At 42.5% G+C, this 27593-nt stretch overlaps 2 protein-coding genes across 2 annotated transcripts in view; both read right to left on the reverse strand.

The window, feature by feature from the left end:
- Positions 1–27593, reverse strand: part of LOC308251747 (adhesion G protein-coupled receptor E2-like) — a gene marked incomplete at both ends in the record, with an annotated part of 130770 nt that overhangs the window by 87606 nt on the left and 15571 nt on the right. The window lies entirely within an intron of this gene.
- LOC308250597 (adhesion G protein-coupled receptor E2-like) lies at positions 1256–20572 on the reverse strand (the record flags this gene model as incomplete). The annotated part of the gene is made up of 9 exons (XM_080673280.1): positions 1256–1336; positions 1422–1590; positions 2418–2509; positions 2793–2859; positions 3059–3294; positions 3815–4012; positions 19711–19886; positions 20063–20293; positions 20386–20572. The coding sequence occupies 9 exons, from the start codon at positions 20570–20572 to the stop codon at positions 1256–1258; spliced, it is 1437 nt and encodes a 478-aa protein (XP_080529406.1).

Raw genomic sequence — 27593 nt, forward strand, 5'->3', positions numbered from 1 at the left:
GTGTACAGAAGACCAAGAGACACATGAAAACATGCTCAAAGTCACTAATCATCCAAGAGATGCAAATCAAAACAACAATGAGGTACCATCTCACACCTGTCAGAATGGCTATCATCAACAAATCAACAAAGGACAAGTGCTGGGGAGGATGCGGAGAAAAAGAAACACTCGTGCAATCCTGGTGGGAATGCAGACTGGTGCAGCCACTGTGGAAAATAGTATGACGTTTCCTCAAAAAATTAAAAATGGCACTTCCATTTGACCCAGTGATCCCACTTCTAGGAATATATCCCAAGAAAACAGAAACACCAATCAAAAAGGATATATGCACCCCTATGTTCATAGCAGCACAATTTACAATAGCTAAAATTTGGAAACAGCCTAAGTGCCCATCAGTAGATGAGTGGATTAGAAAACTGTGGTATATCTGCACAGTGGAAGTCTACGCTGCTGTAAAAAGAAGGAATTCTTACCATTTGCAACAGCATAGATGGAACTAGAGAGCATTATGCTAAGCAAAATAAGCCTGTCAGAGAAAGATAAATATCACATGATTTCACTCATTTGTGGAATATAATGAACAACATAAACTGGTGAACAAAAATAGAAACAGAGACATAGAAGCATTGAACAGACTGTCCAACCTTTGAGGGATGGCGGGGATTGAGGGGATAAGAGATCAACCAAAGGACTTGTATGCATTCATATGAGTAAAACCAATAGACATGGACAGGAGGGGCATGAGGGCTTATGTTTGGCTGAGGGGATTGTGGGTAGAGGTTAATAAGGGACAAAAAGAAACTCATGTAATACTTTAAACAAAGAATTAAAAAAAAGAAAATGAAATTTAAGACATATCATACTTCAAAATAATATCAATCAGAGAAAGGAGAAATATGTACATATCTGTATGGTTTAATGTATAAGGTCCATATTTGTAAACCTAAAATGATATTATATATTTTAAATACAACTAAGGATAATTTTATTTTTTTTAAAAAAGGGTGCTAATGTGTAAAAGTCAGAAGAACACAATTCCTCAGGAGTAAGAGCAATATATATATTTTCTAACTGAGACCATTGCTAATGGTTAAGGAATCAAAGAGTAAATTCAGTGGGAGCCATCCTAGGGCATCACCTGCTGTATACCCAGGTCATCCAGTGTGTTGGGCATGAGGTACTCTATCAGTTAGTGAAGTGCTCTGGGAGCAATGCATGACCTTACCACACTGTGTTTAGGGGCATCCGAGATGGCTCAGCTGGAGAGGGTGTATTGCTCAGACTCTGCTTTGGTTTTCCTGACCCTTTTCAACCATTTCCTGTATTGCTCCCAGACCTGCAGAGGCAAAGCATGCTCTGAGTCAGCTGACTGATAACAGTAAGAATGGAAAGAGTCCTGAGTGGGAAGTGGACAGTGGTACCTGCTGGTTGAGGAGACAGTACACCAGGAAGATGAAGACGCCCTGCAGGCTGTTGATGATGGTGAAGAGATAGGCCATGGCGAGAGCAGCTGGACCCACCTGCAGGATTCCCAGACACCACGTGCAGCCCAAGATGAAGAGCTGAGCTATCGCTTTAAATGTCAGCATCCTTGGTAGGAGGAGAAGAGAGGCCCATATGCACCCAGAATAACAGAATCAAGGCCATTCTCATCAACACCCCATGAATGCTCCTGCCGTCCCTTGTTGGTAATCAGTTCACAGACAGAGTTGTGTTCAGCTTTGACCTTGACTGTCAATGATTCTCCACAATAGAAATGATAGTTGGGTCCAGGATGGCATTTTGATTGAAATGAGTAGGGTTGTGACACTTCATAATGTAAGTTTCAAAAAAAAAATTCTATAATGCTCCCTGGTGATGCCTAATTTTATTTAGCCAACATTACTGAGTCTGTACTGTGCATCAGGCAGTGCTGGACCTGGGCATTAAAAGTAACAGAGGCAAGATTTCTATTTTCATAAAGGTCATGGCTATTCCAATGGCTAATACAACAGAATAATGACATGCAAAGTTAAGAAAGGACACTGGAGAGGGGTGAGAAGGAGCCTGACCCAGAGTGGGTATGGAAATGTAGACTGGGTTGTGGGAGGAGTCACAGATTTTATTAAGGGCACACGTGGTCTTTGTACTTCTGTTGTAGGACTGCTGACAAAAGTCCAAAGAATGTTTATCAACCAATGTAAATTCCTCCTGTTGCTGAGGGAGTTACAAGCTGAGATTAGAGACATAATATTGTGGCCAGGAAGTCAGCAGCCCACCACTAAATCCAAGCTGGCTGCCATTGGAGGACAGCTGCACCTCTTTACTCTGGGTTCCCTTAGAAGACCTCAAGAAGGGACATTAGGGGTGCTGAGGCACATGGATTTGTTCTTGGGACTACACATGTCTATGGGCTGTCATCCTCTTCTCCATTTTACCTTGTATTCTTGAGGGTGGACACATCACTGTTGAGTGAAGAGAGTTTGCTTTTCAAAATCCAAAGGGTCATCAGAAAGAAAGCTAGATTGACCTTCAGGAAAACACACAAGGTTTAGTGAATAAAATTTTAGTTTGTTATCTCAAAATAAAAGATAGATATTAAGCCTGTCCAACAGAAATTCCACATTTACATACTTTTTATATTTAGTAACAGTGCTAGAGCTTGTAGTTTTAGGAGCAGTCTTAGAAAACCAAAGCAAAGCCAAAACAATCCAGAAACATTCTTGCTCATGTCCTCCTCCTGCCTCCTTATAATTTTGCTCTTCCAATGACCCTCAACTGAGACTTAAGGATGCTCTGATGTCTTTACTCACAAAGAAGATGGTGCAGACTGGTCCGAGGAAGCCCCATATAAATCCCTTTTCCAGGTGGAGCCAGCAGCTAAGAAGGAGAGAGAATTAAAAATGCATTGGTCCTTAGAAATGTAGAACAATTATGTAAATTCACTCATCAGCAAACATTGAGTGTCTCTTCTGTGATAGGCTCTGTGGTTGGCTCTGAAGATACTGTCTTGAAGAAAGTAAGCATGTTCTTCAATCCCACACATCTCACAGATAAAGAAATGGGAATTTGCCCTTACCGGGCAGGTGTTCCATAAAGGTGAGGCCTGGACGCTGCAGAAATGGCCACAATCACAGCTGGGACTCCGTAGCCCACAGGGAGCATGAACTTCTTCATGAACCTGCTCACACTGGAGTAGTTGACCACCGTCAGATTGCGTGCGGTGAGGAAGAGGTACAGGCCCTCCAGCAGCATCCAGGTGAAGGAGGCCAGGTAGAGGTAGTGTAAGGCACCCGCGATGATGGCGCACAGCACCTGGGGGAGGAGTGCGAGTCACCAGGTGGGATTGTCAGGGTGGAGCACGGACCCAGGACCTCTCCTATACCTTGCCATTTGGGACAACTCTGTTGTATATGAAGGAATTGTCAAAAGAAGGTATGATTGCCCTGACCTGTTTGGCTCAGTGGATAGAGTGTCAGCCTGCAGACTGAACGGTCCTGGGTTCGATTCTGGTCAAGGGCACCTGCCTGGGTTGCAGGCTCAATCCCCAGTTGGGGGCATGCAGGAGGCATCCAACCAATGATTCTCTCTCATCATTGATGTTTCTATCTCTCTCTACCTCTCCCTTCTTCTCTGAAATCAATAAAAATATATTTAAAAAAGGGAAAAAAAGAAGAAGGTATGATTTCTAGTTGGGTCAATGTGAAATTTGCTACTCACCCTTTTAACCTTCCCAGAACCCAAGGTCATTTTATTAAAGTTTCCAATGCATCTTGGCCCCATGTATTCCTCATTCCATAATCAGGGCATGTGTCCTTTGTGTTAGTATCAGTACCTTGTTCTCAGTTCTGTCGATGGCCGTGAGGAAGAGCAGGTGGGCCAGGAAGAGGCAGAGAGAGAGCTGCAGGTGGAGTGAGGTGCTTGTGTTCTGGATGTCTTTGCACAACAGGAAGGTGAGGGCCGCCAGGAGGAGGCAGAGCAGAGAGAGGCTCAGCCCCACGTAGGTGATCACAGCCAGGGCGGGATCCTCCTCCTGGGACCCAGCAAAGAGGAGAGAGCAGTCACACTCTCCTAATCTGCGTTAATGACCCTTCTGCCATTTTCAGTTTGGGCAGGGTACAACACAATCAGGAGTGGAGGAGCCAGGTAAATTTGTGATGTTTATGGATACTGTTAGAATTCTAGGGGGTCCTGAACTGACTAATTCAGACCCTGTAAACATTGAGGGATAAGAGAGTCCTCATTCAGGACCGAACCCTAGAAATCATAGGGTTGATTTTCCTTCATGACTAAGCTTATAGGTTATCATGTGACAGTCACAGAGGCACATGGTTCCATGTTGAGCACCATCCTCCATCCCCATGATGTGTGATAGAGTCTGTATCCAGAGACTCGATGTCCAGGGATCAACTCCCTCACTTGGACTTACTCACCTTATCCCTGCAACACCTGTTCCTTACAGATTTAAATCCTTGGTTAAAGAAGGAAAAGTACTGAGGAGAAAGCAAGATGGAGGCATAAGTAAACACCTAAACTGCTGCCTCGCACAACAATTTCAAAACTACAACTAAAAGACAAAACAGACATCATCCAGAACCACAGGAAGGCTGGCTGAGTGGAAATTCTACAACTAGAAGGAAAGAGAAAAGCACATTGAGACTCACAGGAGCTGCAGGAGGCAGAGGTATGGAGGCGCGCGCGTGGAGAGGGCTGGCAACTGAGTACATGGCTGGCTTTCTCAATCAGGAGGGAGACAAAAGCTCCCGACTGCTCTGAACTCCAGTTCCAGGCGAGACTCTGGGGACCCAGACTCATTCGGGGAGAAACTGGACTGTCTGGCAGCGGGCGAAACTCAAGGGCGGCTTCCTCTCAGAGGTGCTTGCAGCAATTACTGCGGGACACTGAGACCCAGGGCACTCTTAGGGCAGGGCTGATGGGAAGCCACTGCTGTCTGCTCTGCCCTGAGACTCCGCCACATTTAAGCTGAGCACAGAGGCTTTTGCAACTTTGCAAGTCTTGTCTCATAAAAGTGTCTCCAGCACAGTTCTCCCAGCGTAGACACAGCTGATCCTCACAGCCAATTGGCCTGGAGGTCAATTCCTCCCAGTGATACCAACAACAATCAAGGCTTAACTACAACAAGACTGTGTACACAGCCCACAAAGGGGTGCACCAAGAGTGTCCACCTTAGGTAACTGAGGAGGCTGAGCCACTGGGCCCTATAGGACATCTAGCACACAAAGCCACTCTATCAACTCAGGGAAGCAGCCAAAATGCAGAGACAAAGAAACAGATCACAAATGAAAGAAATGGAGGAAAGCAAACAACTGGATATATAGAGTTCAAAACCACGGTTATAAGGTTTTTCAAGAATTTTCCAGAAAAGGCTGATAAATTTAGCGAGACCCTCGATGATATGAAAAAGACCAACTAGAAATTAAGCGTACACTGACTGAAATAAAAAATAATATACAGAGATCCAACAGCAGACTAGAGGATCGCAAGAATTAAGTCAAAGATTTGAAATACAAAGAAGCAAAAAACACTCAACCGAAAAAGCAAAAAGCAAAAAGAATCCAAAAATATGAAGATAGTGTAAGGAGCCTCTGGACCAACTTCAAGCATACCAACATCCAAATTATGGGGGTGCCAGAAGAAGAGAAAGAGCAAAATACTGAAAACCTATTTGAAGAAATAATGACAGAAAACTTACCCCTCCTGGTGAAAGAAATAGACTTACAAGTCCAGGAAGTGCACAGAACCCCAAACAAAAGGAATCCAAAGAGGACCATGCCAAGACACATCATAATTAAAATGCCAAGAGCAAAAGACAAAGAGAGAATATTAAAAGCAGCAAGAGAAAAACAGTTAGTTACCTACAAGGGAGCACCCATATGACTGTCAGCTGATTTCTCAACAGAAACTATGCATGCCAGATGGGAGTGGCAAGAAATATTCAAAGTGAGGAATAGCAAGAACCTACAACCAAGATTACTCTACCCAGCAAAGCTATCATTCAGAATTGAAGGTCAGATAAAGAGCTTCACAGATAAGAAATAGCTAAAGGAGTTCATCACCACCAAACCAGTATTATATGAAATGCTAAAAGGTATTCTTTAAGAGAGGAAGAAGAAGAAAAAGGTAAAGATAAAAATTATGAACAACAAATACATATCTATAAACAAGTGAATCTAAAAATCAAGTGAATAAAAAATCTGATGAACAGAATAAACTGGTGAATATAATAGAATCAGGTGCATATAAAGGGAGTGGACTGACAATCCTCAGCGAGAAAGGGGTGTGGGGGTGCAGGAAGAGACTGGACAAAAATTGTACACCTATGGATGAGGACAGTGGCGGGGGGTAAGGGCAGAGGGTGGGGTGGGAACTGGGTGGAGGGGAGCTATGGGGGGAAAAAGGAGGAACAATTGTAATAATCTGAATAATAAAGATTTATTAAAAAAATAAAAAGTGAAAAAAAGGAAAAGTACTGATGATGGTGGTAGTTTGAAAGTAATATTTCCTGCCTATTATTTACTATTTATTTATTTATTTTTAAAATATATTTTTATTGATTTCAGGGAGGAAGGGAGAGGGAGAGAGAGATAGAAACATCAATGATGAGAAAAAATCATTGATCAGCTGTCTCCTGCACGTCCCCTGCTGGGTATTCAGTCTGCAACCCAGGCATGTGCTCTTGACCAGAATCAAACCCGGGACCCTTCAGTCCACACGCTGATGCTCTATCCACTTAGCCAAACTGGCTAGGTTTCCTGCCTATTTTTTTAAGATTAAATTTTTCCCTGCCTGATTTTTCAAATCATTTTAAATCCATAATGATAAATTTCAAAAATTAATTTTAGTGTAAGTAGACGAGAGAAGAAAGAGAGAGAGAGAGGAAAAAAAAAGAAATATGAAAATGATAAAGAATATGGAGGTTAAATGTTCAAAGTTGGTGCATCTGATAAAGAGTAATACGGTATTATTTACACTATTTTTATTATTGCAATAAATCTGCAAGATTGATGTTATTTTCTAAGTAAATATTTGCAAATAAATAGCAAGCTCTCCAGGTGATTGTGACACATACCAGGTTTTGAGCATCTTTAGTGTAATGAAATAAACTAACTCCTCTACTATATAAAGAGCTCCCAGATCCATAAGAAATATATCAACAGGCCAATAGAAAAATGGACCAAAAGGCGAACAACCTGTTTCCAGAAACAGAAATATAAATCTCTCTTAAATGAAGATATTCCATTCCATTCATAATGAAAGACATACAAATTTCCTAATATAACAATATATGTTATATTTATCTCTCAGATGGATAAAGATCCAAAACTTTGATAATGACCTTGTTGTGAGAGTGTGAGGAATCATACAGCTTCAGGTAATGCTAGTAGGAGTGTTCACATGTGTGACCTCTATATGCTAAAATATGGAAATCTCTACCAATATAGGTTAGGGATAAGAGTAAACCCAGCTAAAGGTAATATTTTATTTTATGCTTTCACCTAAACAATTCACTCTTCTGCCTCTTTGTATATGCTTCTTGCCTTAAAACACAGTATTAAGGATGAAGAGATCCTCTTATGCAATACCCATATCTTTTTTTTTTCTTTTTTAAGAGATGAGCAGTGCAATTTAGAGACATATCAGCATTCCATATTTGGAATAGGGAAATATTTTCAATGTCCTTGACTATCATAAGTGTTGAGAAAAATGCTTGATTTTCCCATTTAAAAATACTGATGAAGATCACCTCTTCCTTCATGTAATAAAAGTCAGGTTAAAACACTTAAGTATACTTTAGATCTTCTGTTTTGTAAGCATCACCTGAGGAAATACCACTACAATGGCATTGACATATTTTACAGATTTGGAGGTAAGTCTACCTGTGAATTTTGGAGCTGTGTCTCTAGGTGTCACTGTGCCTGCATGCAAGTGTGAATCACCCTTAGCTTTGCAGAGGCCAAATAATTGAGTGTTACCAAATAGTTAGTACATTCTTATTTGAGTTCTTAAGTCACCAAGGGAAATAAACTTTTCACTGTACCATGAAAAAAAATTTGACATAGTATGCATACTAACTAGATACTCAAACAGGAAAACAATGCAGTGTGTGTAAATAATTACAGCTTTATTTATAGTAGGAAATGATCATGAAACGAAATTCCCACTATGAGAATATTTGATATATAATTACAGCACACGCATACAATGAAATGTGCTGGAAATGAAAAGAATGGAGTGTCTTTTTGTAGATTGGAATAGAATAATCTTTTAGAGATAATAAAAACACAAAATGCACAGCCGTAAAAAATAACACTATGTGAGTAAAAAAAGAGGGACAACGAAGTGACATCAGAGTAATGGTGGCATGAGAGAGGCCCTTGTTCTCTGCCTCTGAAATTTCAAGAAGTTAACCAAGTATAATTCAACATACAAATCCCTGCTCAACAAAGATGCATGCCTAAGAGACCTACATATTGAAACATCTAAAAGTAGGCAACTGGGAATAAATGGGGAGATGAGAAGGGAGGACCTGCAGATGCAGCCCCTGGCTGGCTGGGGAGGGTAGAAAGCTGGTAGTAGTAGGTAATTCCTTTGGCTGGGAGGGAGAGCTGCAGGGGCTGGGGGAGTCCGGGGGTGCAGCCCAGCAGTGTGAGCTGTGAGGGAGTGTCTGAGTCAGCACATACCTGACAGAGCACGTGGTTCTGCCATGCAGCTCCCCACTGTCCAGCTGGTGGTGGTGTTTCAGACAAAGAAACAAAACCACAGAGCCCTGCTGCCGCTTGGATTCCCAAAGCTCACCTCCCTTTGCCCTTGGAGTTGGGTCCAGGAGAATGCTATCTGTAAACAAAGAGCTACTACAGGAAAACTGCTGTTTCCCTCTGTGACATCCCCTGGAGGGGTGTTTTGGGTGGAACCCCATAGATGTCAGGGGTTACCATTATGGTAAGGGCAAAACAAACCCCATCCCCAAGCAGCATATCTGTACTGTCTTACAGAAGCCACAGTGGTTCAAGACTGGGAGATCACAGAGGTAAAACAATCTTGCAATTCAGCACCATCTACTAGAAAATATTAGAAAGACCTCTTCAGAGATAAATGCATAAGCAAAGGAGGACAGTAAATACCATGAACAAGGAAAGTAATGAGGATGGCCAGAAAGAAAATGTAAAATCTCCAGAAAGCAAGCTGGAACACATGGAAATATCCTATATAATAAAAGCCCAGAGACTGAAACGGCGGAATGACCAGATTGACCGGAGACTAGAACAACTGCAGCTTGCAAACTGCCAGTGGCTCCTTGCCCTGGCCAGCCCTACCCTCCGTGGGGACCCCTACCCCAATGGGTGGTGTGGCAGGCCTGCAAAATGCCTGAGGCCCCTCGCCCCAGCTGGCCCTGCCCCCAAGTGGGGACCCCTACCCCGATGAGGGGTATGGCCAGCCTACAAACCTCCTGAGGCCCCTCGCCCTGATATAAATGACAGAAATTTCAAGATTGTAGTTCTGAAAGTACTCAATGAGATGTGAGAAAATCCAGACAGTCAATTCAAGGCACTCAGAAAACAAATCAATGAACAAAATGAGTACTTTACCAAACAGACCAAACCAATCAGAAATCCTAGAAATGAAGCATGCAATTAAGGAGATTAAGAGTGAACTATTGAGCCATAACTGGTTTGGCTTAGTGGATAGAGCATCGGCCGGCAGACTCAAGGGTCCCAGGTTCGATTCCGGTCAAGGGCATGTACCTTAGTTGCGGGCACATCCCCAGTAGGGGGTGTGCAGGAGGAAGCTGATCGATGTTTCTCACTCATCGATGTTTCTAGCTCTCTATCCCTCTCCCTTCCTCTCTGTAAAAAATCAATAAAATATATTTAAAAAAAAGAGTGAATTATTGAGCATAGAAAACAGAGCCAACCAGATGGAGGAAAGAATTCATGATATTGAATATAGGAATCTAGAAATGGTTCAGGGGGAGAAGAGAGAGACTTGAGCATAAAGAAAAATGAAAGAGCTCTATGAGAACTATCTGACTCCATCAGAAAAAGCAATATTAAAATTTCTAGTGGCCTGGTGCATGAAAATTCATGCACTGGAGGGGGGGTCCCTCAGCCCTACCTGCCCCCTCTCACAGTCTGGGAGCCCTCAGGGGTGGGAGGCGACCCGACGATCAGGGGAAGGCGACGCCCCATCACACCTCTGCTGCTGCCACTGCCAACAGCACAAGCCTCGGCCAGCCCTGGTTACCTGAGCCTCGGGTGGCCCTGGGCGGCTGGGCAGCCACCATCCGAGGCTTGCCTGTGCCTCGAACTGGCCCTGGGCAGCTGGGCAGCCTGGGGGGAGGCCCAGCCTTGTTGCGTGCCTGCCACCCTGGTGGGGCTGAGGGGACTGGGTGCCACCATTTTATGGCTGTGGGTGCCGCCATCTTTGAGGGTGTGGCAGTCAATTAGCATATTCCCTCCTTATTGGCTGTGGGAGCCACCATCTTTGCGATGGTGTGAGGGTCACTTAGCATATTCCCTTTTTATTAGATAGGATAGGTATTCTGGAGGAGGAGTAGAGGGAGCATGGAATGGAGAGTCTATTCAAAGAAATAGTGGATAAGAACTTTCCAAACCTATAGAATGAACTAGATCCTCAAAAAAGCAAACAAAATTACTAGTTACCTCAATCCAAAGAGGCACTTGGTAGTGAAGTGTCAAGAATTAATGACAGGGAGAAGACACTGACGGCACAGAGACCACCCCATCTTGAAGAACAGAACTGCTTGAGACTAGGATCCTAGCCTCACCACCACCCAGCCTGGTCTCGGAAGCAAACCAGGACCTTACAGCTACTCTGGTAGAAGACTTGCCACCACAGCTGCAGACCCAAGGACACCAGGACTCCAGGCACCCGGCCACAGATTTCTGTGAGTCACAAGGCCAATCCCCCTCCCCCGCTGCCCCCATGGCAGTGACATAGAAACTACCAGACCCCAGCCACACAATAAGGCTTTTTGCACACACAAAGCAGTGGCAACTCTGCCTGACTTTGAGCCTTGGTGTCAGACACAGGAAGTTTGTTTCCAGCGACTAGTCTCCTTGCCCAGGCAGGGAGACTGAGTGGAATTCAAGCCTAGCCACTCATCTGTAGGGATGTGGTCTTCTGCGACCAGATCCCGTGCCCACACAGGGCAGGGAGACAGCTCTGAACTTGACCCCGGGCTTGCGAACTCGGGGAATTTGTTTCCCGCGACTCATCTCCGCACCCAGGCAGGAGACTGAGCAGAATTCGAGCCTAGCTGCTCATCCCTAGGGAGGTGGTCTTCTGCGACCAGATCCTGAGCCCACGTAGGGCAGGGAGACAGCACTAAACTTGAGCCCGGACTTGTGAACTCGGGAAATTTGTTTCTCGCAACTCATCTCCATGCCCAGGCAGGAAGGCAGTCCTGAATTTGAGCATAGGTGCATGACCTTGGGGAGATTGTTTTCTGCAGCCAGATCCTACGCCCACGCAGGGAGACAGCACTGAATTTGAGCCTGGGGGTGCAAACCCGGGGAGTTTGTTTCTCATGACCAGACCCTGCACCTTAGCAGAGAGGCTGCGCTGAATTTGAACCTGGATGTGCGGTCTCGGGGAGTTTGTTCCCCACGACCAGACCCTGTGCTCACACAGGAAGGCAGCGCTGAATTTGAGCCTGGGTACATGAACACACAGAGTTTGTTTTCCTCAGTGCACACCCCCGTGAGCAGACTCCACACCCACATTAAGGGGCAGTGCCACCTGACTTTGATTCAGGGCAAGCGCACACAGAAGGCTGTTTACCACAGGGAAGAAGTGAACCTCGTGCCAACACAGTGCAACTGAGCAACCCAGTCTCCTGGGCAGATCATGGACCCTGAATCTCCACACAAGAGGCAGCATTGACCACCAGTGACTAGACTCCGTTCCTCAATACATGCGCCTGAGATCCCTGATTCCCAGTACATTCACACTAAGAGCCAGTGATTCCAATTTTTGGTGCATGTGCACACAGGGACCTGATTCTCAGTGTGAGGTAGCACTAAGAAACAGAGACTGTGATACTCGATTCTCAGCATGGACACAGGGAGCCTCTGACTTCTGACATGCAATAGGGGACTTTGATTTTTGGCACATGCCAGTGGGTTCTCTGTGGCGCAGGCAGGGTCCCTGATTCTAGGTCAGCCGTGGGCAATCTACGGCCTGCAGGCCGGATCCGGCCCATTCGGCTGTTCTATTTGGCCCGCGGAGCCGAAAGAGCGGAGGGTTCTCTTGCTCTCCCCTCCGCTCCTTTACTTTGAATTTATATTAGTTCACACAAGCACTCCATCCATGCTTTTGTTCCAGCCCTCCGGTCCAGTTTAAGAACCCATTGTGGGCCTTGAGTCAAAAAGTTTGCCCACCCCTGTTCTAGGTGCATACACGAGGCCACACTAAGTGCCTGTGACTCTGACCCAGGGCGAGCATGGTTCCAACCAACCCACAGTAACCGCACGTCTTGGTATCAGAGCTCTTCAGTGACACTTGGGGGGTGCAAAACTCCCACTGCACATGGTCCAGGCTCCCACAACTTGACATCTGAATCTTCTGGTGATAGTCAGAATGGGGAGACAATGAAGCAATCCCCAGAATAAAGAAAAGGAGGAATTGCCCAGTAAGGAAATAAGTGAAACGGAAGCATGCAACATGACAGAAAATGAATTTAGAGTAACGGTCATACAATTCATACACCAGATGGATGAGAAAATCAACAACCTATGCAAAAATCAGGAAGAAATGAAAAATGATATAGCTATAATAAAAAACACCCTGGAAGGCTTCAACAGTAGACTAGAAGAAGCAGAGGACCGAATCAGCGAGTTAAAATATCAGCCCAATCTGAACAGCAACTAGAGAAAAATATTAAAAAGCAGGAAGAGAGCCTAAGGGAGCTTTGGGACAATGCAAAACGAAATAACATACATATAATAGGGCTTCCAGAAGGACAAGAAGAGCAGCAAGGATTAGAAAATTTATTTGAAGAAATAATGACAGAAAACTTCCCTGATATGGGGAAGAAAAAAGTTACTCAAATACTAAGAGTCCCAAGCAAGATGAATCCCAAAAGACCCACACCAAGACATGCTATAATTACAATGACAAACATTATCGACAAAGAGAGAATCTTAAAGGCTGCAAGAGAGAGACAGAGAGTTACCTACAAAGGATCCCCCATCAGATTATCAAATGATTTCTCAACAGAAACACATCAAGCTAGAAGGGAATGGAAGGAGCTATACAAAGTGATGCAAAGCAATGGACTCAATCCAAGAATACTCTATCCAGCAAGACTATCAATCAAAATTGAAGGTAAAATCAGGAGCTTCACAGACAAAAAAAAGGCTAAGGGAGTTTATCACTACCAAACCAGCAATGCAAGAAATGCTAAAGGGAATGCTGTAAAAAGAAGAAACAAAAAGGTAAGAAGGAACACAGCCTCAAAAAATAAAAATGGCTACAAACAAGTACCTTTCAATAATAACTTTAAACATAAACGAACTAAATGCTCCAATCAAAAGACATCGAGTGGCTGAATGAATAAGAAAACATGACCCATATATATGCTGTCTACAGGGGACCCACCTCTGAACAAGGGTCTCACATAGACTGAAAGTGAAGAGATGGAAAAATATCTTTCAGGCAAATGGAAATAAAAAAAAGCAGGAGTAGCAATACTTATATCTGACAAAATAGACCTCAAAGTGAAGGCCATAACAAGAGATAAGGAAGGCCACTTCATAATACAAAAGGGATCAATACAACAAGAGGATATAACCCTGGTAAATATATATATGCACCCAATGCAGGAGCACCCAAATACATAAAAAATCTCCTGGAAGATATCAAGAGAGAGATAGACAACAATACAATCATAGTAGGGGACTTTAATACACCACTGACATCACTGGATAAATCCTCTAGACAAAAAAGCAGCAAAAAAACAACAATCCTAAATGACTCACTAGATCAGATGGACTTAATTGACATCTTCAGAACATTTCATCCCAAAGCTGCAGAATATACATTCTTCTCAAGTGCACATGGGACATTTTCAAAAATAGACCACATACTGGGTCACAAGCAAAGTCTCCCCAAATCCAAGAAGATTGAAATCATACCAAGCATCTTTTCAGACCACAATGGCATAATATTAGAAATAAACTACAATAAAAACAATCCAAAACACACAAACACTTGGAAGCTGAATAGCATCTTATTAAGTGTTGATGGGTTACCAATGAGATCAAAGAAGAAATTAAAAGCATTCTGGAAACTAATGACAAAAACACAACAATCCAAAACCTATGGGACACAATGAAAGCAGTCCTGAGAGGGAAGTTTATAGCTCTCCAGGACTACCTCAAAAAACAAGAAAAAATGGTAGTAAATCATCTAATGCTACAACTTAAAGAATTAGAAAGAGAGCAACAAGAAAAGCCCAGAGTGAGCAGAAGGAAGGAGATAATAAAAATTAGAGCAGAAATAAATGACATAGAGACCAAAAAACAATACAAAAGATAAATGAAACCAAGAGCTGGTTCTTTGAAAGAATAAACAAGATTGATGAACCTCTAGCCAGGCTCACCAAGAAGCATAGAGAGAGGACTCAAATAAACAAAATCAGAAATGATAGAGGCAAAATAATAACAGACCCCACAGAAATACAAAGGATTGTTAAAAATATTATGAACAATTCTATTCCAACAAACTAGACAACCTGGCGGAAATGGACATATTCCTAGAAAAAGACAACCTTCCAAAACTTACTCATGAAGATTCTAAAAATCTCAATAGGCCAATAACTATGGAAGAAATTGAAGCAGTCATCAAAAACCTTCCAGCAAACAAAAGCCCAGGCCCAAACAGCTTCACAGGAGAGTTATACCAAACATTCAAGGAAGAACTAAAACCTATCCTCCTCAGACTATTCCAAAAAATTCAAGAGGAAGGAACACTTCCAAACTCATTCTATGAAGCCAGCATCACCCTAATACCAAAACCAGATAAAGACAACACAATGAAAGAGAATTACAGGCCAATATCCCTCAAGAACAAAGATGCCAAAATCCTCAAAAAAAATCCTAGCAAATCGGATCCAGCAGTACATCAGAAAGATCATACACCATGACCAAGTAGGATTTATACCAGGGATGCAAGTATGGTACAATATCTGCAAATCAATAAACGTGATACATCACATAAATTGAGGGAGAAAAATCACATAGTCATATCAATTGACGCAGAAAAAGCATTTGACAAAATCCAACACCCTTTCTTGATAAAAACTCTCAGCAAGGTGAGAATAGAAGGATCATACCTCAACATCATAAAAGCCATATATGATACACCCACAGCCAGCATCATACTCAATGGATAAAAACTAAAACCATTTCCTTTAAGGACAGGAACAAGACTGGGATGCCCTCTCTCACCACTCCTGTTCAACATAGTACTGGAAGTACTAGCCATTGCTATCAGACAAGAAGAAGGAATAAAAGGCATCCAAATTGGAAAAAGAAGAAGTAAAACTGTCCTTATTCGCAGACGACATGATACTGTACATAAAAAACACTAAAGACTCCATCAAAAAACTACTAGACTTAACAAATGAATTCGGCAATGTAGCAGGATACAAAATTAACGCCAAGAAATCTATGGCATTTCTATACACCAATAGTGAACTTACAGAAAGAGAGACTAAAAAAGCAATCCCATTTACCATCGTACCAAAAAAATTAAGATACCTAGGAATAAACTTAACTAAAGAGGTAAAAGACCTATATGCAAAAACTACAGGACACTGAAAAAAGAGATAGAGGAAGATATAAACAGATGGAAGAACATACTGTGTTCATGGATTGGTAGAATCAACATAATCAAAATGTCCATTCTACCCAAAGCAATCTATAGATTCAATGCACTCCCCATTAAAATACCAACAGCATATTTCACAGACCTAGAACGAACTCTCCAAAAATTCATGTGGAATAAAAAAAGACCCTGAATAGCCACAGCAATCCTGAGAAAGAAGAACAAGGTAGGTGGGATCTCAATACCAGATATCAAGCTGTATTACAAAGCCACTGTTCTCAAAACAGCCTGGTACTGACACAAGAACAGACATATAGATCAATGGAATAGAATAGAGAACCCAGAAATCGACCCAAACCACTATGCTCAATTAATATTTTACAAAGGAGGCACGAACATAAAATGGAGTCAAGACAGTCTCTTTAACAAATGGTGTTGGGAAAATTGGACAGATACATGCAAGAAAATGAAACTAGACCACCAACTTACACCATACACAAAAATAAACTCAAAATGGATAAAGGACTTAAACATAAGACAGGATATCATAAAAATACTAGAGGAATCCACAGGCAGCAAAATCTCAGACATATGCAGAAGGAACATCTTTACTGATACTGCTCCTAGGGCAATGAAAAATAAAGAGAAAATAAACAAATGGGACTGCATCAAAATAAAAAGCTTTTGCACAACAAAAGAAACCACCCACAAAACAACAAGAAAGACCACTACATGGGAGAACATATTTGCCAATGTTATCACTGATAAGGGTTCATTCTCTAACATTTACAGGGAACTCATACAACTCAACAAAAGGAAGATAAACAACCCAATCAAGAAATGGGCAACGGACCTAAATAGAAACTTTTCAAAAGAAGACAGAAGGAAGGCCAAGGGACATATGAAAACGTGCTCAAAGTCACTAATTATTCTAGAGCTGCAAATCAAAACGACAATGCTGTACCATCTCACACCTGTCAGAATGGCTATCATCAACAAATCAATAAATGACAAATGTTGATGAGGATGTGGAGAAAAAGGAACCCTGGTACACTGCTGGTGGGAATGCAGATTGGTGCAGCCACTGTAAAGAACAGTATGGAGTTTCCTCAAAAAACTAAAAATGGAACTCCCATTTGACCCAGTAATACCACTTCTTGGAATATATCCCAAGAAACTAGAAACACCCATCAGAAAGGATATATGCACCCCTATGTTCATAGCAGCACAATTTACCATAGCTAAGATTTGGAAACAGCCTAAGTGCCCATCAGTAGATGAGTGGATTAAAAAACTGTGGTACATCTACACAATGGAATACTACTCTGCGCTAAAAAAGAAGGAATACCTACCATTTGCAACAACATGGATGGAACTGGAGAGCATTATGCTAAGTGAAATAAGCCAGTCAGAGAAAGATAAGTATCACATGATCTCACTCATTTGTGGAATATAATGAACAACATAAACTGATGAACAAAAACAGTTCCAGAGACAGAGAAACATCAATCAGACCATCAAACTTCAGAGGGAAGGTAGGGGAGGGTTGGGGTAAGGGGGAGAGATCAACCAAATGACTTGTATCCATGTATATAGGCCTAACCAATGGACACAGACAAAAGGGGGGTGAGGGCATAAGTGGTGAGGGCATAAGGGGGAGGGCATAGGTGAGGGGGTAATGGGAGAAGAAGGACACATATGTAACACCTTAATCAATAAAGAAATTTTTAAAAAAAGAATTAATGACAAAGAAAAAATTCTCAAAGCAGCCAGTGACCTACAAAGGAAAACCCATCAGAATTTCATCTGACTTCTCAACTGAAACTCTACAAGCCAGAAGAGCGTGGAACCAAATACTCAAACATCTGAAGGAGAGAAATTACCAGCCACAAATAATATGTCCAGCAAAATTATCCTTTTAATATGAAGGAGAAATAAAGATGTTCCCAGACATACAGAAGATAAGGGCCCCCTTTTTTTTTCACTGAGAACCTCCATTGCAGGAAATACTCAAGAGGGTTATTCTACCTGAAACAAAGATCAAAAGGTCACAACTCTATGAGTAAGATCACCAAAAACTTACAGCTTAAACAGGGATAATATGTGACAACAAAATCATAAAAGGAGAGGGGGTAAAGGACTGCACTGGCAAAGGAGAATGAAAATCAGATGCACTCAAAAGAAAAAAGGCTACTGTATGCAAGCAAATTTATTTTTTATAAACCTAATGGTAACCACACACAAAAATCCCCAAACCAGGACACATAGCTTAAAAAAAGAGGAAACAGAAGGAAGAAGTATGGAATATCACCAAACAAAACAACAGACAGAAGCATAAAGGGAAAGAACCAATGGAGGCACAGAGCCACCAGAAAATAAAAGACAAAATGGCTATAGAAAATCCTTATACATAAATAATTACCCTAAATGTAAATGGTCTGAATCCACCTATAAAGAGGCACAGAGCAAAAGCCAACCAAATGCTGCAAGAGACACATCTAACCTGCAAAGACAAAGGTAGATTCAAAGAAAATGGGTGGAAAATGATTCTCCAAGCAAAAAACATCCAAAGAAAAGCAGGTATAGCCATACTTATATCTGACAAAATAGATTTCAAAATAACAAAGATAGCAAGATACAAAGATAGCCACTTTAAAATGATAAAGGGTACACTACATCAAGAAAACATAACACTTCTTAATATATATGCACCCAATCAAGGAGCACCAAAATATATAAAACAACTAATCACAGAATTAAAGGGAGAAATAGATAAACACAATCACAGTTGAGGACCTTAATACTCCATTGACAGCTCTAGACAGATCAACCAAACACAAAATCAATAAAGAAATATCAGCCTTAAATGAAACACTAGATCAAATGGACATAGTTGACATTTATAGAACCTTTCATCCCAAGATGAGATTATACATTCTTCTACAGTGCTCATGGAACATTCTCAAGGACAGGCCATATGTTGGGTCACAAAACTAGCATTAACAAATTCAAGAAGATTGAATTATACCAAGCATATTCTCCAACCACGATGCCTTAAAATTAGAAAGCAATTGCAAAGCTGGGCCAGCATGCCTCCATGATTGAACATCAACTTATGAACCAGGAGGTCAGGGTTGGATTCCCAGTCAGGACACATGCCTGGGTTGCAGGCTTGATTCCAGTGGGGGGCACACAGGAGATAACCGATCCATGATTTTCCCTCTCTCTTATTAATGTTTCTATCTTTCTCTCCCTTTTCCTTCCTCTCTGAAATCAATAAACCATATATATATATATATATATATATATATATATATATATATATATATATATCTCAACTACAAAAAGGAAGTAAAGAAACCCACAAATATGTGGAGATTAAACAACATACTGGAATCGAATCCACAACACTTCAGTGCATGGGCTGATTCTCTAACCACTGAGAACACTGGCCAGGGCGGGAGAATATCTCGATGCGAGGGAGCTTCTGCTGCTGGCCTCCAGATAAGAGCATAGACACATTGTGAAAGGGCCTGCGAGAGGGCCACATAAGAAGGAATGCAGGTAGGCCCTAGTAGTTGAATGTGACCCCTGCTGCCAGCTAACAAGAGTGTAAAACCTCAGTCCTACAACCATAGGGAACTGAATTCTGCCAGCAACCAGGGAGCTCAGAGAAGGACAGAAATCCTCAGATGAGAGGCTTGTGTATGACCCTGACTGGACAACCCAGCTATACCATGTATATTTGTTGATCCACATAAATTGCAGAATAATAAATTATGTTTTTTTTAGGTGCAACATGCATGGGAATTTGTTACATAGAAATAGACATTGAACAAAGTCCCTTCTCAAGGCTCTCACCTGCACATCATAGTGGGCCATGAGGACGGCAAAGCTGCTGAGGTGGGTGCATTGGCAGGTGGTGCTGATGTCTCCGGTGCCCACCATCCAGCAGCCTTTGGAGGACCAATGACCACACCCCTTCTGGCCAGGCTCCCAGAAGACACAGAACACCTTCTGCCTTGGCCCCGGGGTCACTAACTATAGGAACAGGGCAAGTTGTGAGCTAGTGGTTCTGGTGCTCAGAAATGCTGACCCAAATCCTGCTTGTGATGGGCTTTCCTGGGGAGAAGATCCACCCATGGGAGAGTCTATGAACCCCAAGACTGTGTCCAGGACTCAGGTCTCTTGCACACCCACAGCCCCATTTCACCAGCACTCACATGCTTGAAGACAAAGGTGACTGGGGAGCTGAGGTTCTGAGTGTCCTTATTGTTCACAAAGGCGGACATGACATCTGAGAGCAGGACAGGGGAGACTTCCTGCAACAGGCCCTTGTGTGTCTCATTCAGAACTGACTGCTCCTCAGTTTCCAGGACCAGTGGGGCCTCAACCAGCAACTTGCCCATCCCTGGAGAGGAGACAAGGCCCACCACAGAAGGGCCTACAGACAAGGACAAGGTTGACATCTTGGGGTGACCCAAAGGCCCTTCCTTCTGGGATGCATTCTCTCCTTTGACCCACCACAGCCCATACTTCCCTTAATATTTAATTCTCTGTTTGTCACATCCTTGGGTTTCTTGTTCCACTGTGAAGCCTCATTGACCTTCTCTCCGTATCCGTCATTACCTGAGCCACCTGAGTCCTGCACCACATCCCAGTTCACCAGCATTGTTGCCTGATTAATACTCAGGGTGACATTCTTGTCTTCTTGCTCCTTCATCTCCAGGGATAGTTCTATGAGTTGTGGGAGTTACATAAGGGAGTTAGATTAGTAACTGTGCCAGCAGTTGTAGTTATAATACCACTTTTATGTATAGACATCTTTTGTATATATTATGTTACACTATATACCAAATGTTATCTGTAATATGTTATAAGTCTACTAAATAATGCCATATATATATGTACATATATATATACATATATATGTGTGTGTGTGTATATATGTGTGTATGCCTAATATGCAAATTGTCCCCGTGGGAGTTCAACTGGGAGACCGCTTGCTATGACATGTAGTGACCACCAGGGGTGGTGCTGAATGAAGGAAGGCCCTGGCCAGCAGCCGGCAGCCTGGGAGGGAGGCCTTGGCTGCCAGCTGGAAAGCCCCAATTGGCCCTGATTGCCGGCCTCCTAGGGACCCTACCCATGCAAGAATTTTGTGCACCGGGCCTCTAGTATATATTATAATAATACACATATTTTGTATACACAATAATGATATATATATATATATATATATACACACACACACACACACACACATATATATATATATATATATATATATATATATATATATATACACACACACACACCAATCATCTGAATTTACAAAGGATAAGAGAAATTATGAGCAATTATTCAACAACAAATTATATAACCTGAATGAAATAAACAAATTCCTACAAAGCCATGAACTATAAAAGTAACTGAAGAACTAGAGTCTGAACAGACCTGTCACAAGTAAGGAGATTGAATTCATAATTAAAACTTTCTTAAATTGCCCTAGCTGGTTTGACTCAGTGGATAGAATGTCAGCCTGCAGACTAAGAGTCTCGGGTTCTATTTCAGTCAAGGGCACATGCCCAGGTTGCTAGATCCTCAGTAGGGGGCATGCAGGAGGCAGCCTATCAATGATTTTTTCTCATCATTAATGTTTCTCTCTCTCTCCTTGCCCTTCCTGTCTGAAATCAATAAAATATATTAAAAAAAACTTTCCAAAATAAAAGTGGAGACCTGAATTCGACTAACCATTTAAGGAAGAATTGACACAAATTCTTGTAAACTCCTAAAAAATAGAATGAAAAGGAACACTAAGTAATTTTATGAGGCCACAATTACTCTAAAAACAAAACCAGAAAAAGATATAAAAAGAAAACAAAACTATAGGTCATTAACTCTTATGAACATAGATGCAAAAATCTTCAACAAAATACCAGGAATAACTTTATCGAAGAAGGCTCATGACTTGTCCACTGGAAAGTATAAAATTGCTAAAGAAATTTAAAAACCCTAAGTAAATTGAAAAGTATCCTGTGATTATGAATAAAAAGACAATATTTTAAACAGGGCAATATTCTGATCTACAGATTCAATGCAATACTCACAATATTCCAACAGCATTTCTTTTTTGCAAAAATGGAAAAGCTCATCCTAAAATTTATATGGTATTGCAAGAGGCCCCGATACCCTAACAACATTGAAAATGAAAAACAAAGTTGGAGAACTCAAACTTTCTGATTTCAAAACTTAATACAGTAATCAGAGCAGTATGGTACTGCCACATGAGTAGACATATAAATCAACAAAATAAAATTGAGAGTCTAGAAATAAACCCATTTATTTATGTCAACTAATTTTCAGCAATACACTTCAATGAGGGAAAGAATAGTCTATGCACAAGCAAAAAATGGAAGATGGACCCATACCTCACAAAATACACAAAAATCAGGTAAAAAGGCGTCAAAGACCTACATTTAAGATCTAAAAATAAAACAGTTAGGCCCAGCTATGTAGCTCAGCAGTTGAGCATTGACCCAGGAATCAAGAAGCCCCCTGGCTCAATGCCCAATCAGGGCCCATGCCTGGGTTGCAGGCTCAATTCCCTGTGGTGTGTGTGCAGGAGGCAGCCAATCAATGATGTTTATCTCTCTTTATTCCTCTCCCTTCCTCTCTCTCTAAAAAATCAATGAAAATATTAAAAATACAATAAAAATAGAACAGTTAGTAGAAAATACAGGAGTAAATCTTCATGGCCTTGGGTTTGGCAACCAATTCTTAGATATGCCACACAATGTACAAACAAGAAAAGAAAAAAAAATAAAATGGGCTTTATCAAAATGTAATGCACCTATTTATTAAAGTAAAAAGACTATGAAGAAAGTGCAAAGAATCTATTGGATGGAAAAACATATTAGCAACTCACATGTCTCAGAAGAACACTTAAAACTAAACAACAAAAAGCCAAGCAACCCAATTAAAAAATAGACAAAAGTCTTGAACAAACATTTCTCAAAAAAAGATACACAAATGTTCAATAATCACATGAAAAGGTATTAAACATCACTAGTCATTAGGGAAATGCAAATCAAAACTTTAACAAGATGTCACCTGACACACTAGAAAGGCTTTAATAAAACCAAAACAAAATGGAAGTACCACATTTTGCTGAGGATGTGAAGATTGGCACCCTTGCACATTGCTGGCGGTAGGGAGTATATGTACAATGGTGTAGCCATTTTAGAAAAATAGTTTGGTGATTCCTAAATGTTGGACATATAATTAGCATATCACTCAGCAATTTGACTCCTACATATGGATCCAAAGAACTGAAACAGTTATTCAAACAGAAACTTGCACACCAATATCATAGTAACTCTATTCAGAATAGTCAAAGGGTGGCAATAATCCAATGTCCATAAATGGATGAATGGATAAACAAAAGGTGGTGTATGCACGCAATGGAATAGTATTCAATCATATGATATATGCTACCACGTGGATGACCTTGAAAACAGTATGCTAGGTAAAAGAAGCTAGACTATAAGGTCATGTATTGTGTGATTCTATTTATATGAAATGTACAGAATCGGCTAATTCATAGAGGCAGAAACAGATAAATGCTTGCCCAGGGCTGAGGGGTGGGGGAATGAGAAGTAACTGCTTAGTGGGTATAGTGTTCACTTCTGGGGTGATGAAAACACTTTAGAAATAGAGGTGATGGCCTGGCTAGTGTGGCTCAGTGTTTGAGCATCAACCCATAAACCAGGAGGTCACAGTTAGATTCTGGATCAGGGCACATGCCCAGCTTTCTGGCTCAATCCCCAGTTGGGGACATGCAGGAGGTAGCCACTTTAAAAAATATATATATTTTATGATTGATAGTATTACAGGTATCTTCCATTTCCCCTCCTTTACCTCCCTCCTCCCAGCCCTTACCCCCACCCCTCAGTTTTCACTACCCTATTGCCCATGTCCATGGGTTATGCATCCTATCTAATAAAGAGGGAATTTGCTAATTGACCATCACTCCATCACAAAGATGGCTACACCCACAGCTGAGGCCAAGTTCCCATAAGGAACCTTAACGAGCAATCAGCAGGGACCTGAGGCTACCTCTCTCCCGCCCCTGTGGGGCTTGACAGGGGACCTCAGGCCATGCTCCCGACCTGGTGTCAGGCTGGGGGACCTCAGGCTGCACCCCCCTTCCTAGTGCCAGGCCAGGGGACCTGAGGCCACGGCCCCCTCCCGGCGGGGCTTGACGGGGGACCTCAAGGTGCTCTTCCCATCGTGGTGCTGGACTAGGGGACCTCAGGCTGCTCACTCCGCCCCAGCACCAGGCCAGGGGACCTGAGGCTGTGCCCCCTTGCCTGGTTGGGCTTGACAGGGGACCTCAGGCCGTGACCCCACCCAGCAGGGCTTGACGGGGGACCTCAAGGTGCACCCCCAGTGCTGGGTCGCGGGAACTCAGGCCGTGTCCCCACCAGTGGGGCTTGACGGGGGACCTGAGCCTGCGCCCCCCCTCCCGGTGCTGGGCCAGGGGATCTGAGGCTGTGCCCCCCCACCTGGTGGGGCTTGAAGGGGGACCTCAGGCCCTGCCCCCCACCCAGTGGGGTTTGACAGGGGATCTCAGGCCGTGTCCCCCACCTGGCGGGGCTTGATGGAGGACCTAAAGGCACATCCCCCCGCCCTGGTCTGGGCTGGGGGACCTCAGGCTATGCCCCCTGTCCTGGCACCAGGCCAGGGGACCGGAGGCTATGCCCCCTGACCAGCAGGGCTTGACAATGGTGGGACTGGCCGGGTCTGGATTTAGCCCAATAGGGAGGGGTGGGGTGGGCGGCCAGGTCTGGGTCTCACGCGATTTTAAGGTGCATGTGGGTGGGCGGGAACTTGACTATGGGTCCCGTGGTGTGCCCCAGACTCTGACAGGAGGAAGGTTTTCATATACACTTTACTAATTTTCTTTCATCTCTGACACTTCTATTATAGAGAAAGGGCAAATAGCAATATTAAATTATTTCCTCTAATTAATCCCCTTTTAATATGCACGAATTTCCTGCACCGGGTCACTAGTATACATATATAGGTTCTTTGGTTTATCTCATCATTGATATTTCTTTTTATTTATTTTATTTGTTTTTATTGTTTAAAGTATTACATATAGTAGTACATATATCTCTTTTTTCCCCCATTGATCTTCCCCAGCCTCCCCTACCCCCTGTCACATGCCCTCATCGCACCCCCCCCCCCAGTGTCTTGTGTCCATTGGTTGTGCTTACATGCATGCATACAAGTCCTTTGGTTGATCTCTTTCCCCCCATCCCCAACACTCCCCAGCCTTCCCGCTGTAATTTGACAGTCTGTTAGGTGCTTTACTGCCTCTGTATCTGTCTTTTTGTTCATCAGGTTATAATGTTCTTTATTTTCCATAAATGAGTGAGATCATGTGGTATTATGCGGTCCTCTGCTTCTTCTAGTCTACTCTTGATGCTTTCTATTGAGTTCTTTACAGCAGCGATGTCATTTTTCATTTCTTCTTGGTTCTTCTTCATTTCCTCTTGGTTCTTGCTCATATTGTCGAATTTGTCTTCCATTCTTTTCAGCCACCTTATGACCATTTCTCTGAATTCTTTTTCTGGAAGGTTGCTTGCCTCCATTTCGTTTACTTCCTTTTCTGGTGATGCCTGCTTTTCTTTCATATGCGGGCTGCTTCTTTGTCTCCCCATGGTCTCTCTTCTCTGGGTGTCTGGTTATGTAGTTCTCTCTCTCCTGGGTTGATTTAAAGGCACAAAATACAGCACTACCAGGTACAACTCACAAGGCACTGAACAGGAATGTATTCACGATATTAATAACCTCCAATAAAGGTGACCACCAGAGAAAGGCAAATTAGGTGATAGGAGAGAAAGAAGAAGAGGAAAATGAAAGAAAGAAAGAAAAAAAGAAAAAAGGAGTGTGAAAATGAAATTGGGAAAAGGGAAAGTAAAGAGAAAAAAAAAGTAAGAGAGACAAGAAAGTGACTAAGAGAGAAAGGGGAACAGACTATATATATTGGGGATAAAACTCCAATAGAACAATCACTAATCCCAGCAAATGCCAGCAACAAGTGCCTGGGGATTAGTACAAACTACAACACCAACTAATATGGAGTGAGGCAAGGGAAAGCTGAAGCACAAAACAAACAAAAAAATAAACAAAAGAAGAATAAGCAAAACAATCTCACAAAAAAAGCATAAAAATTGGATATAATCTACATTCAAGCAAACAACAACAAAAGAACAGAGAGAAGGACAAGTTTATGGATAGCTCAGACAGCGAAGGGAGAGGTGTATGTGGACTTGGAGCAGGGGATTGGAGATTAGATATGTAAGTAGGGTGAAATTTTAACAAGGGGTAAACAGAAAGAATAGGGAAAATCTAAAGCAGTAAAAGGGTAAGACAAACAGGACACTGAAAAGGGGGAGGTTAGGAAGAGAGTGATGGCCTAAAGGTAGAGTTGAGATAGAGTAAAACGATGCTAAAGGAAAGATAAAAAATAGAATGTAGAACCCTAATCCCAAAATAAAATGAAGAGAAAATAAAATGACACTTTAAAAAAAAAAAAAAGATAAAATAGCAGTAGTAATAATACGGATTGAAAATAAAAATGTAATCATTAAAAAGGTAAAATCAAGTGATGAAAAAAGAAAAAAAAGTTTCTTGATTAAAAGATGCAAAGAATGAAAATAAAAAAAAAATAAAAAAATAAAAAAATAAAAGGTAAAAATAAAATGTGAAGTAGTGAAGGTCATTCACTTCCTCTGTTTTTCTGTTTGGCACGCCTGTTTCTCAGTCCAGACAGTATTGCAGTTCCCTGCGATCCACTGCTCTTCGGTGTTGTAAGCCAGTCCTGATTTTAAGCAGGCGGTGTGTCTTAATTTCTCGTATTCCTTTATTTTTGATTACACAAGAGTCAATTTGTGATTCAGCCCCTGGGTGGCAGTGTTTCTGGATTGACTTCCGGGTCTATCTATGGCCTCTCTAGGCAGTGTTAGAGCCTTCTTTCCCTGTGGCACTCGCCACCGGCCTGTGGGAGTGGTCTGCCTCAGAGCTGACTCTCTGATGGTCACTCCCCGCTCCGATCCCCAGGTTCCAGAAAAACAACCTTCCCCTGCAGTCTCCCAGGGTGTCCCCAACTGGGTGATCCTATGTATTGGGCTTAGTAATCAGAAGCAAGGATTTGAAGAGGAAAAAGCCCAAGTGTGCGAACTCCAGGACTGCGAGTAAGCCCAGGCACCCAGGGAGCGCACGGGCTGCGCGTAAGTCTGGACTGCCTGAAATTCTTAGGGTGTCCCTGCACTTCAGATCAAAATGCGTTGCTTTTTAGAGTGCCCTTCTCTTAGCAGCTCTGAGGACCCCTTTCCACAATCACAGATCACGCCAGCCCCTACAGCCACGGATTTTTCTAGGCACAGACTTCCCTGGTCCTCCAGCTCCCGCAAAACGCGCGTTCCTCTCTCCCGCCGGGACCAGAGACCTCACCTTATCCCAGGCGAAATCTGACCTTTCCGTGGTGGAGTGTAGAGCTCCTCTGAACCCGTGTGCTTGCACCAGTTGGGGAGCGTTGTTCTGGGGCTCGCAGCTGTTCCGTGGGTGCCGCAGTTGTGGATTCTCAGGCTTCTGATAAGCTCCACTTTCCGGATCAAGATGGCGCAGACTCCGCATCCCAGCCCGCAGCTCCGGGAGGGGACCCAGCCGCAGTT

Source organism: Plecotus auritus, assembly GCF_963455305.1.
Source record: "Plecotus auritus genome assembly, chromosome: 6".
Taxonomy (NCBI): Eukaryota; Metazoa; Chordata; class Mammalia; order Chiroptera; family Vespertilionidae; genus Plecotus; species Plecotus auritus.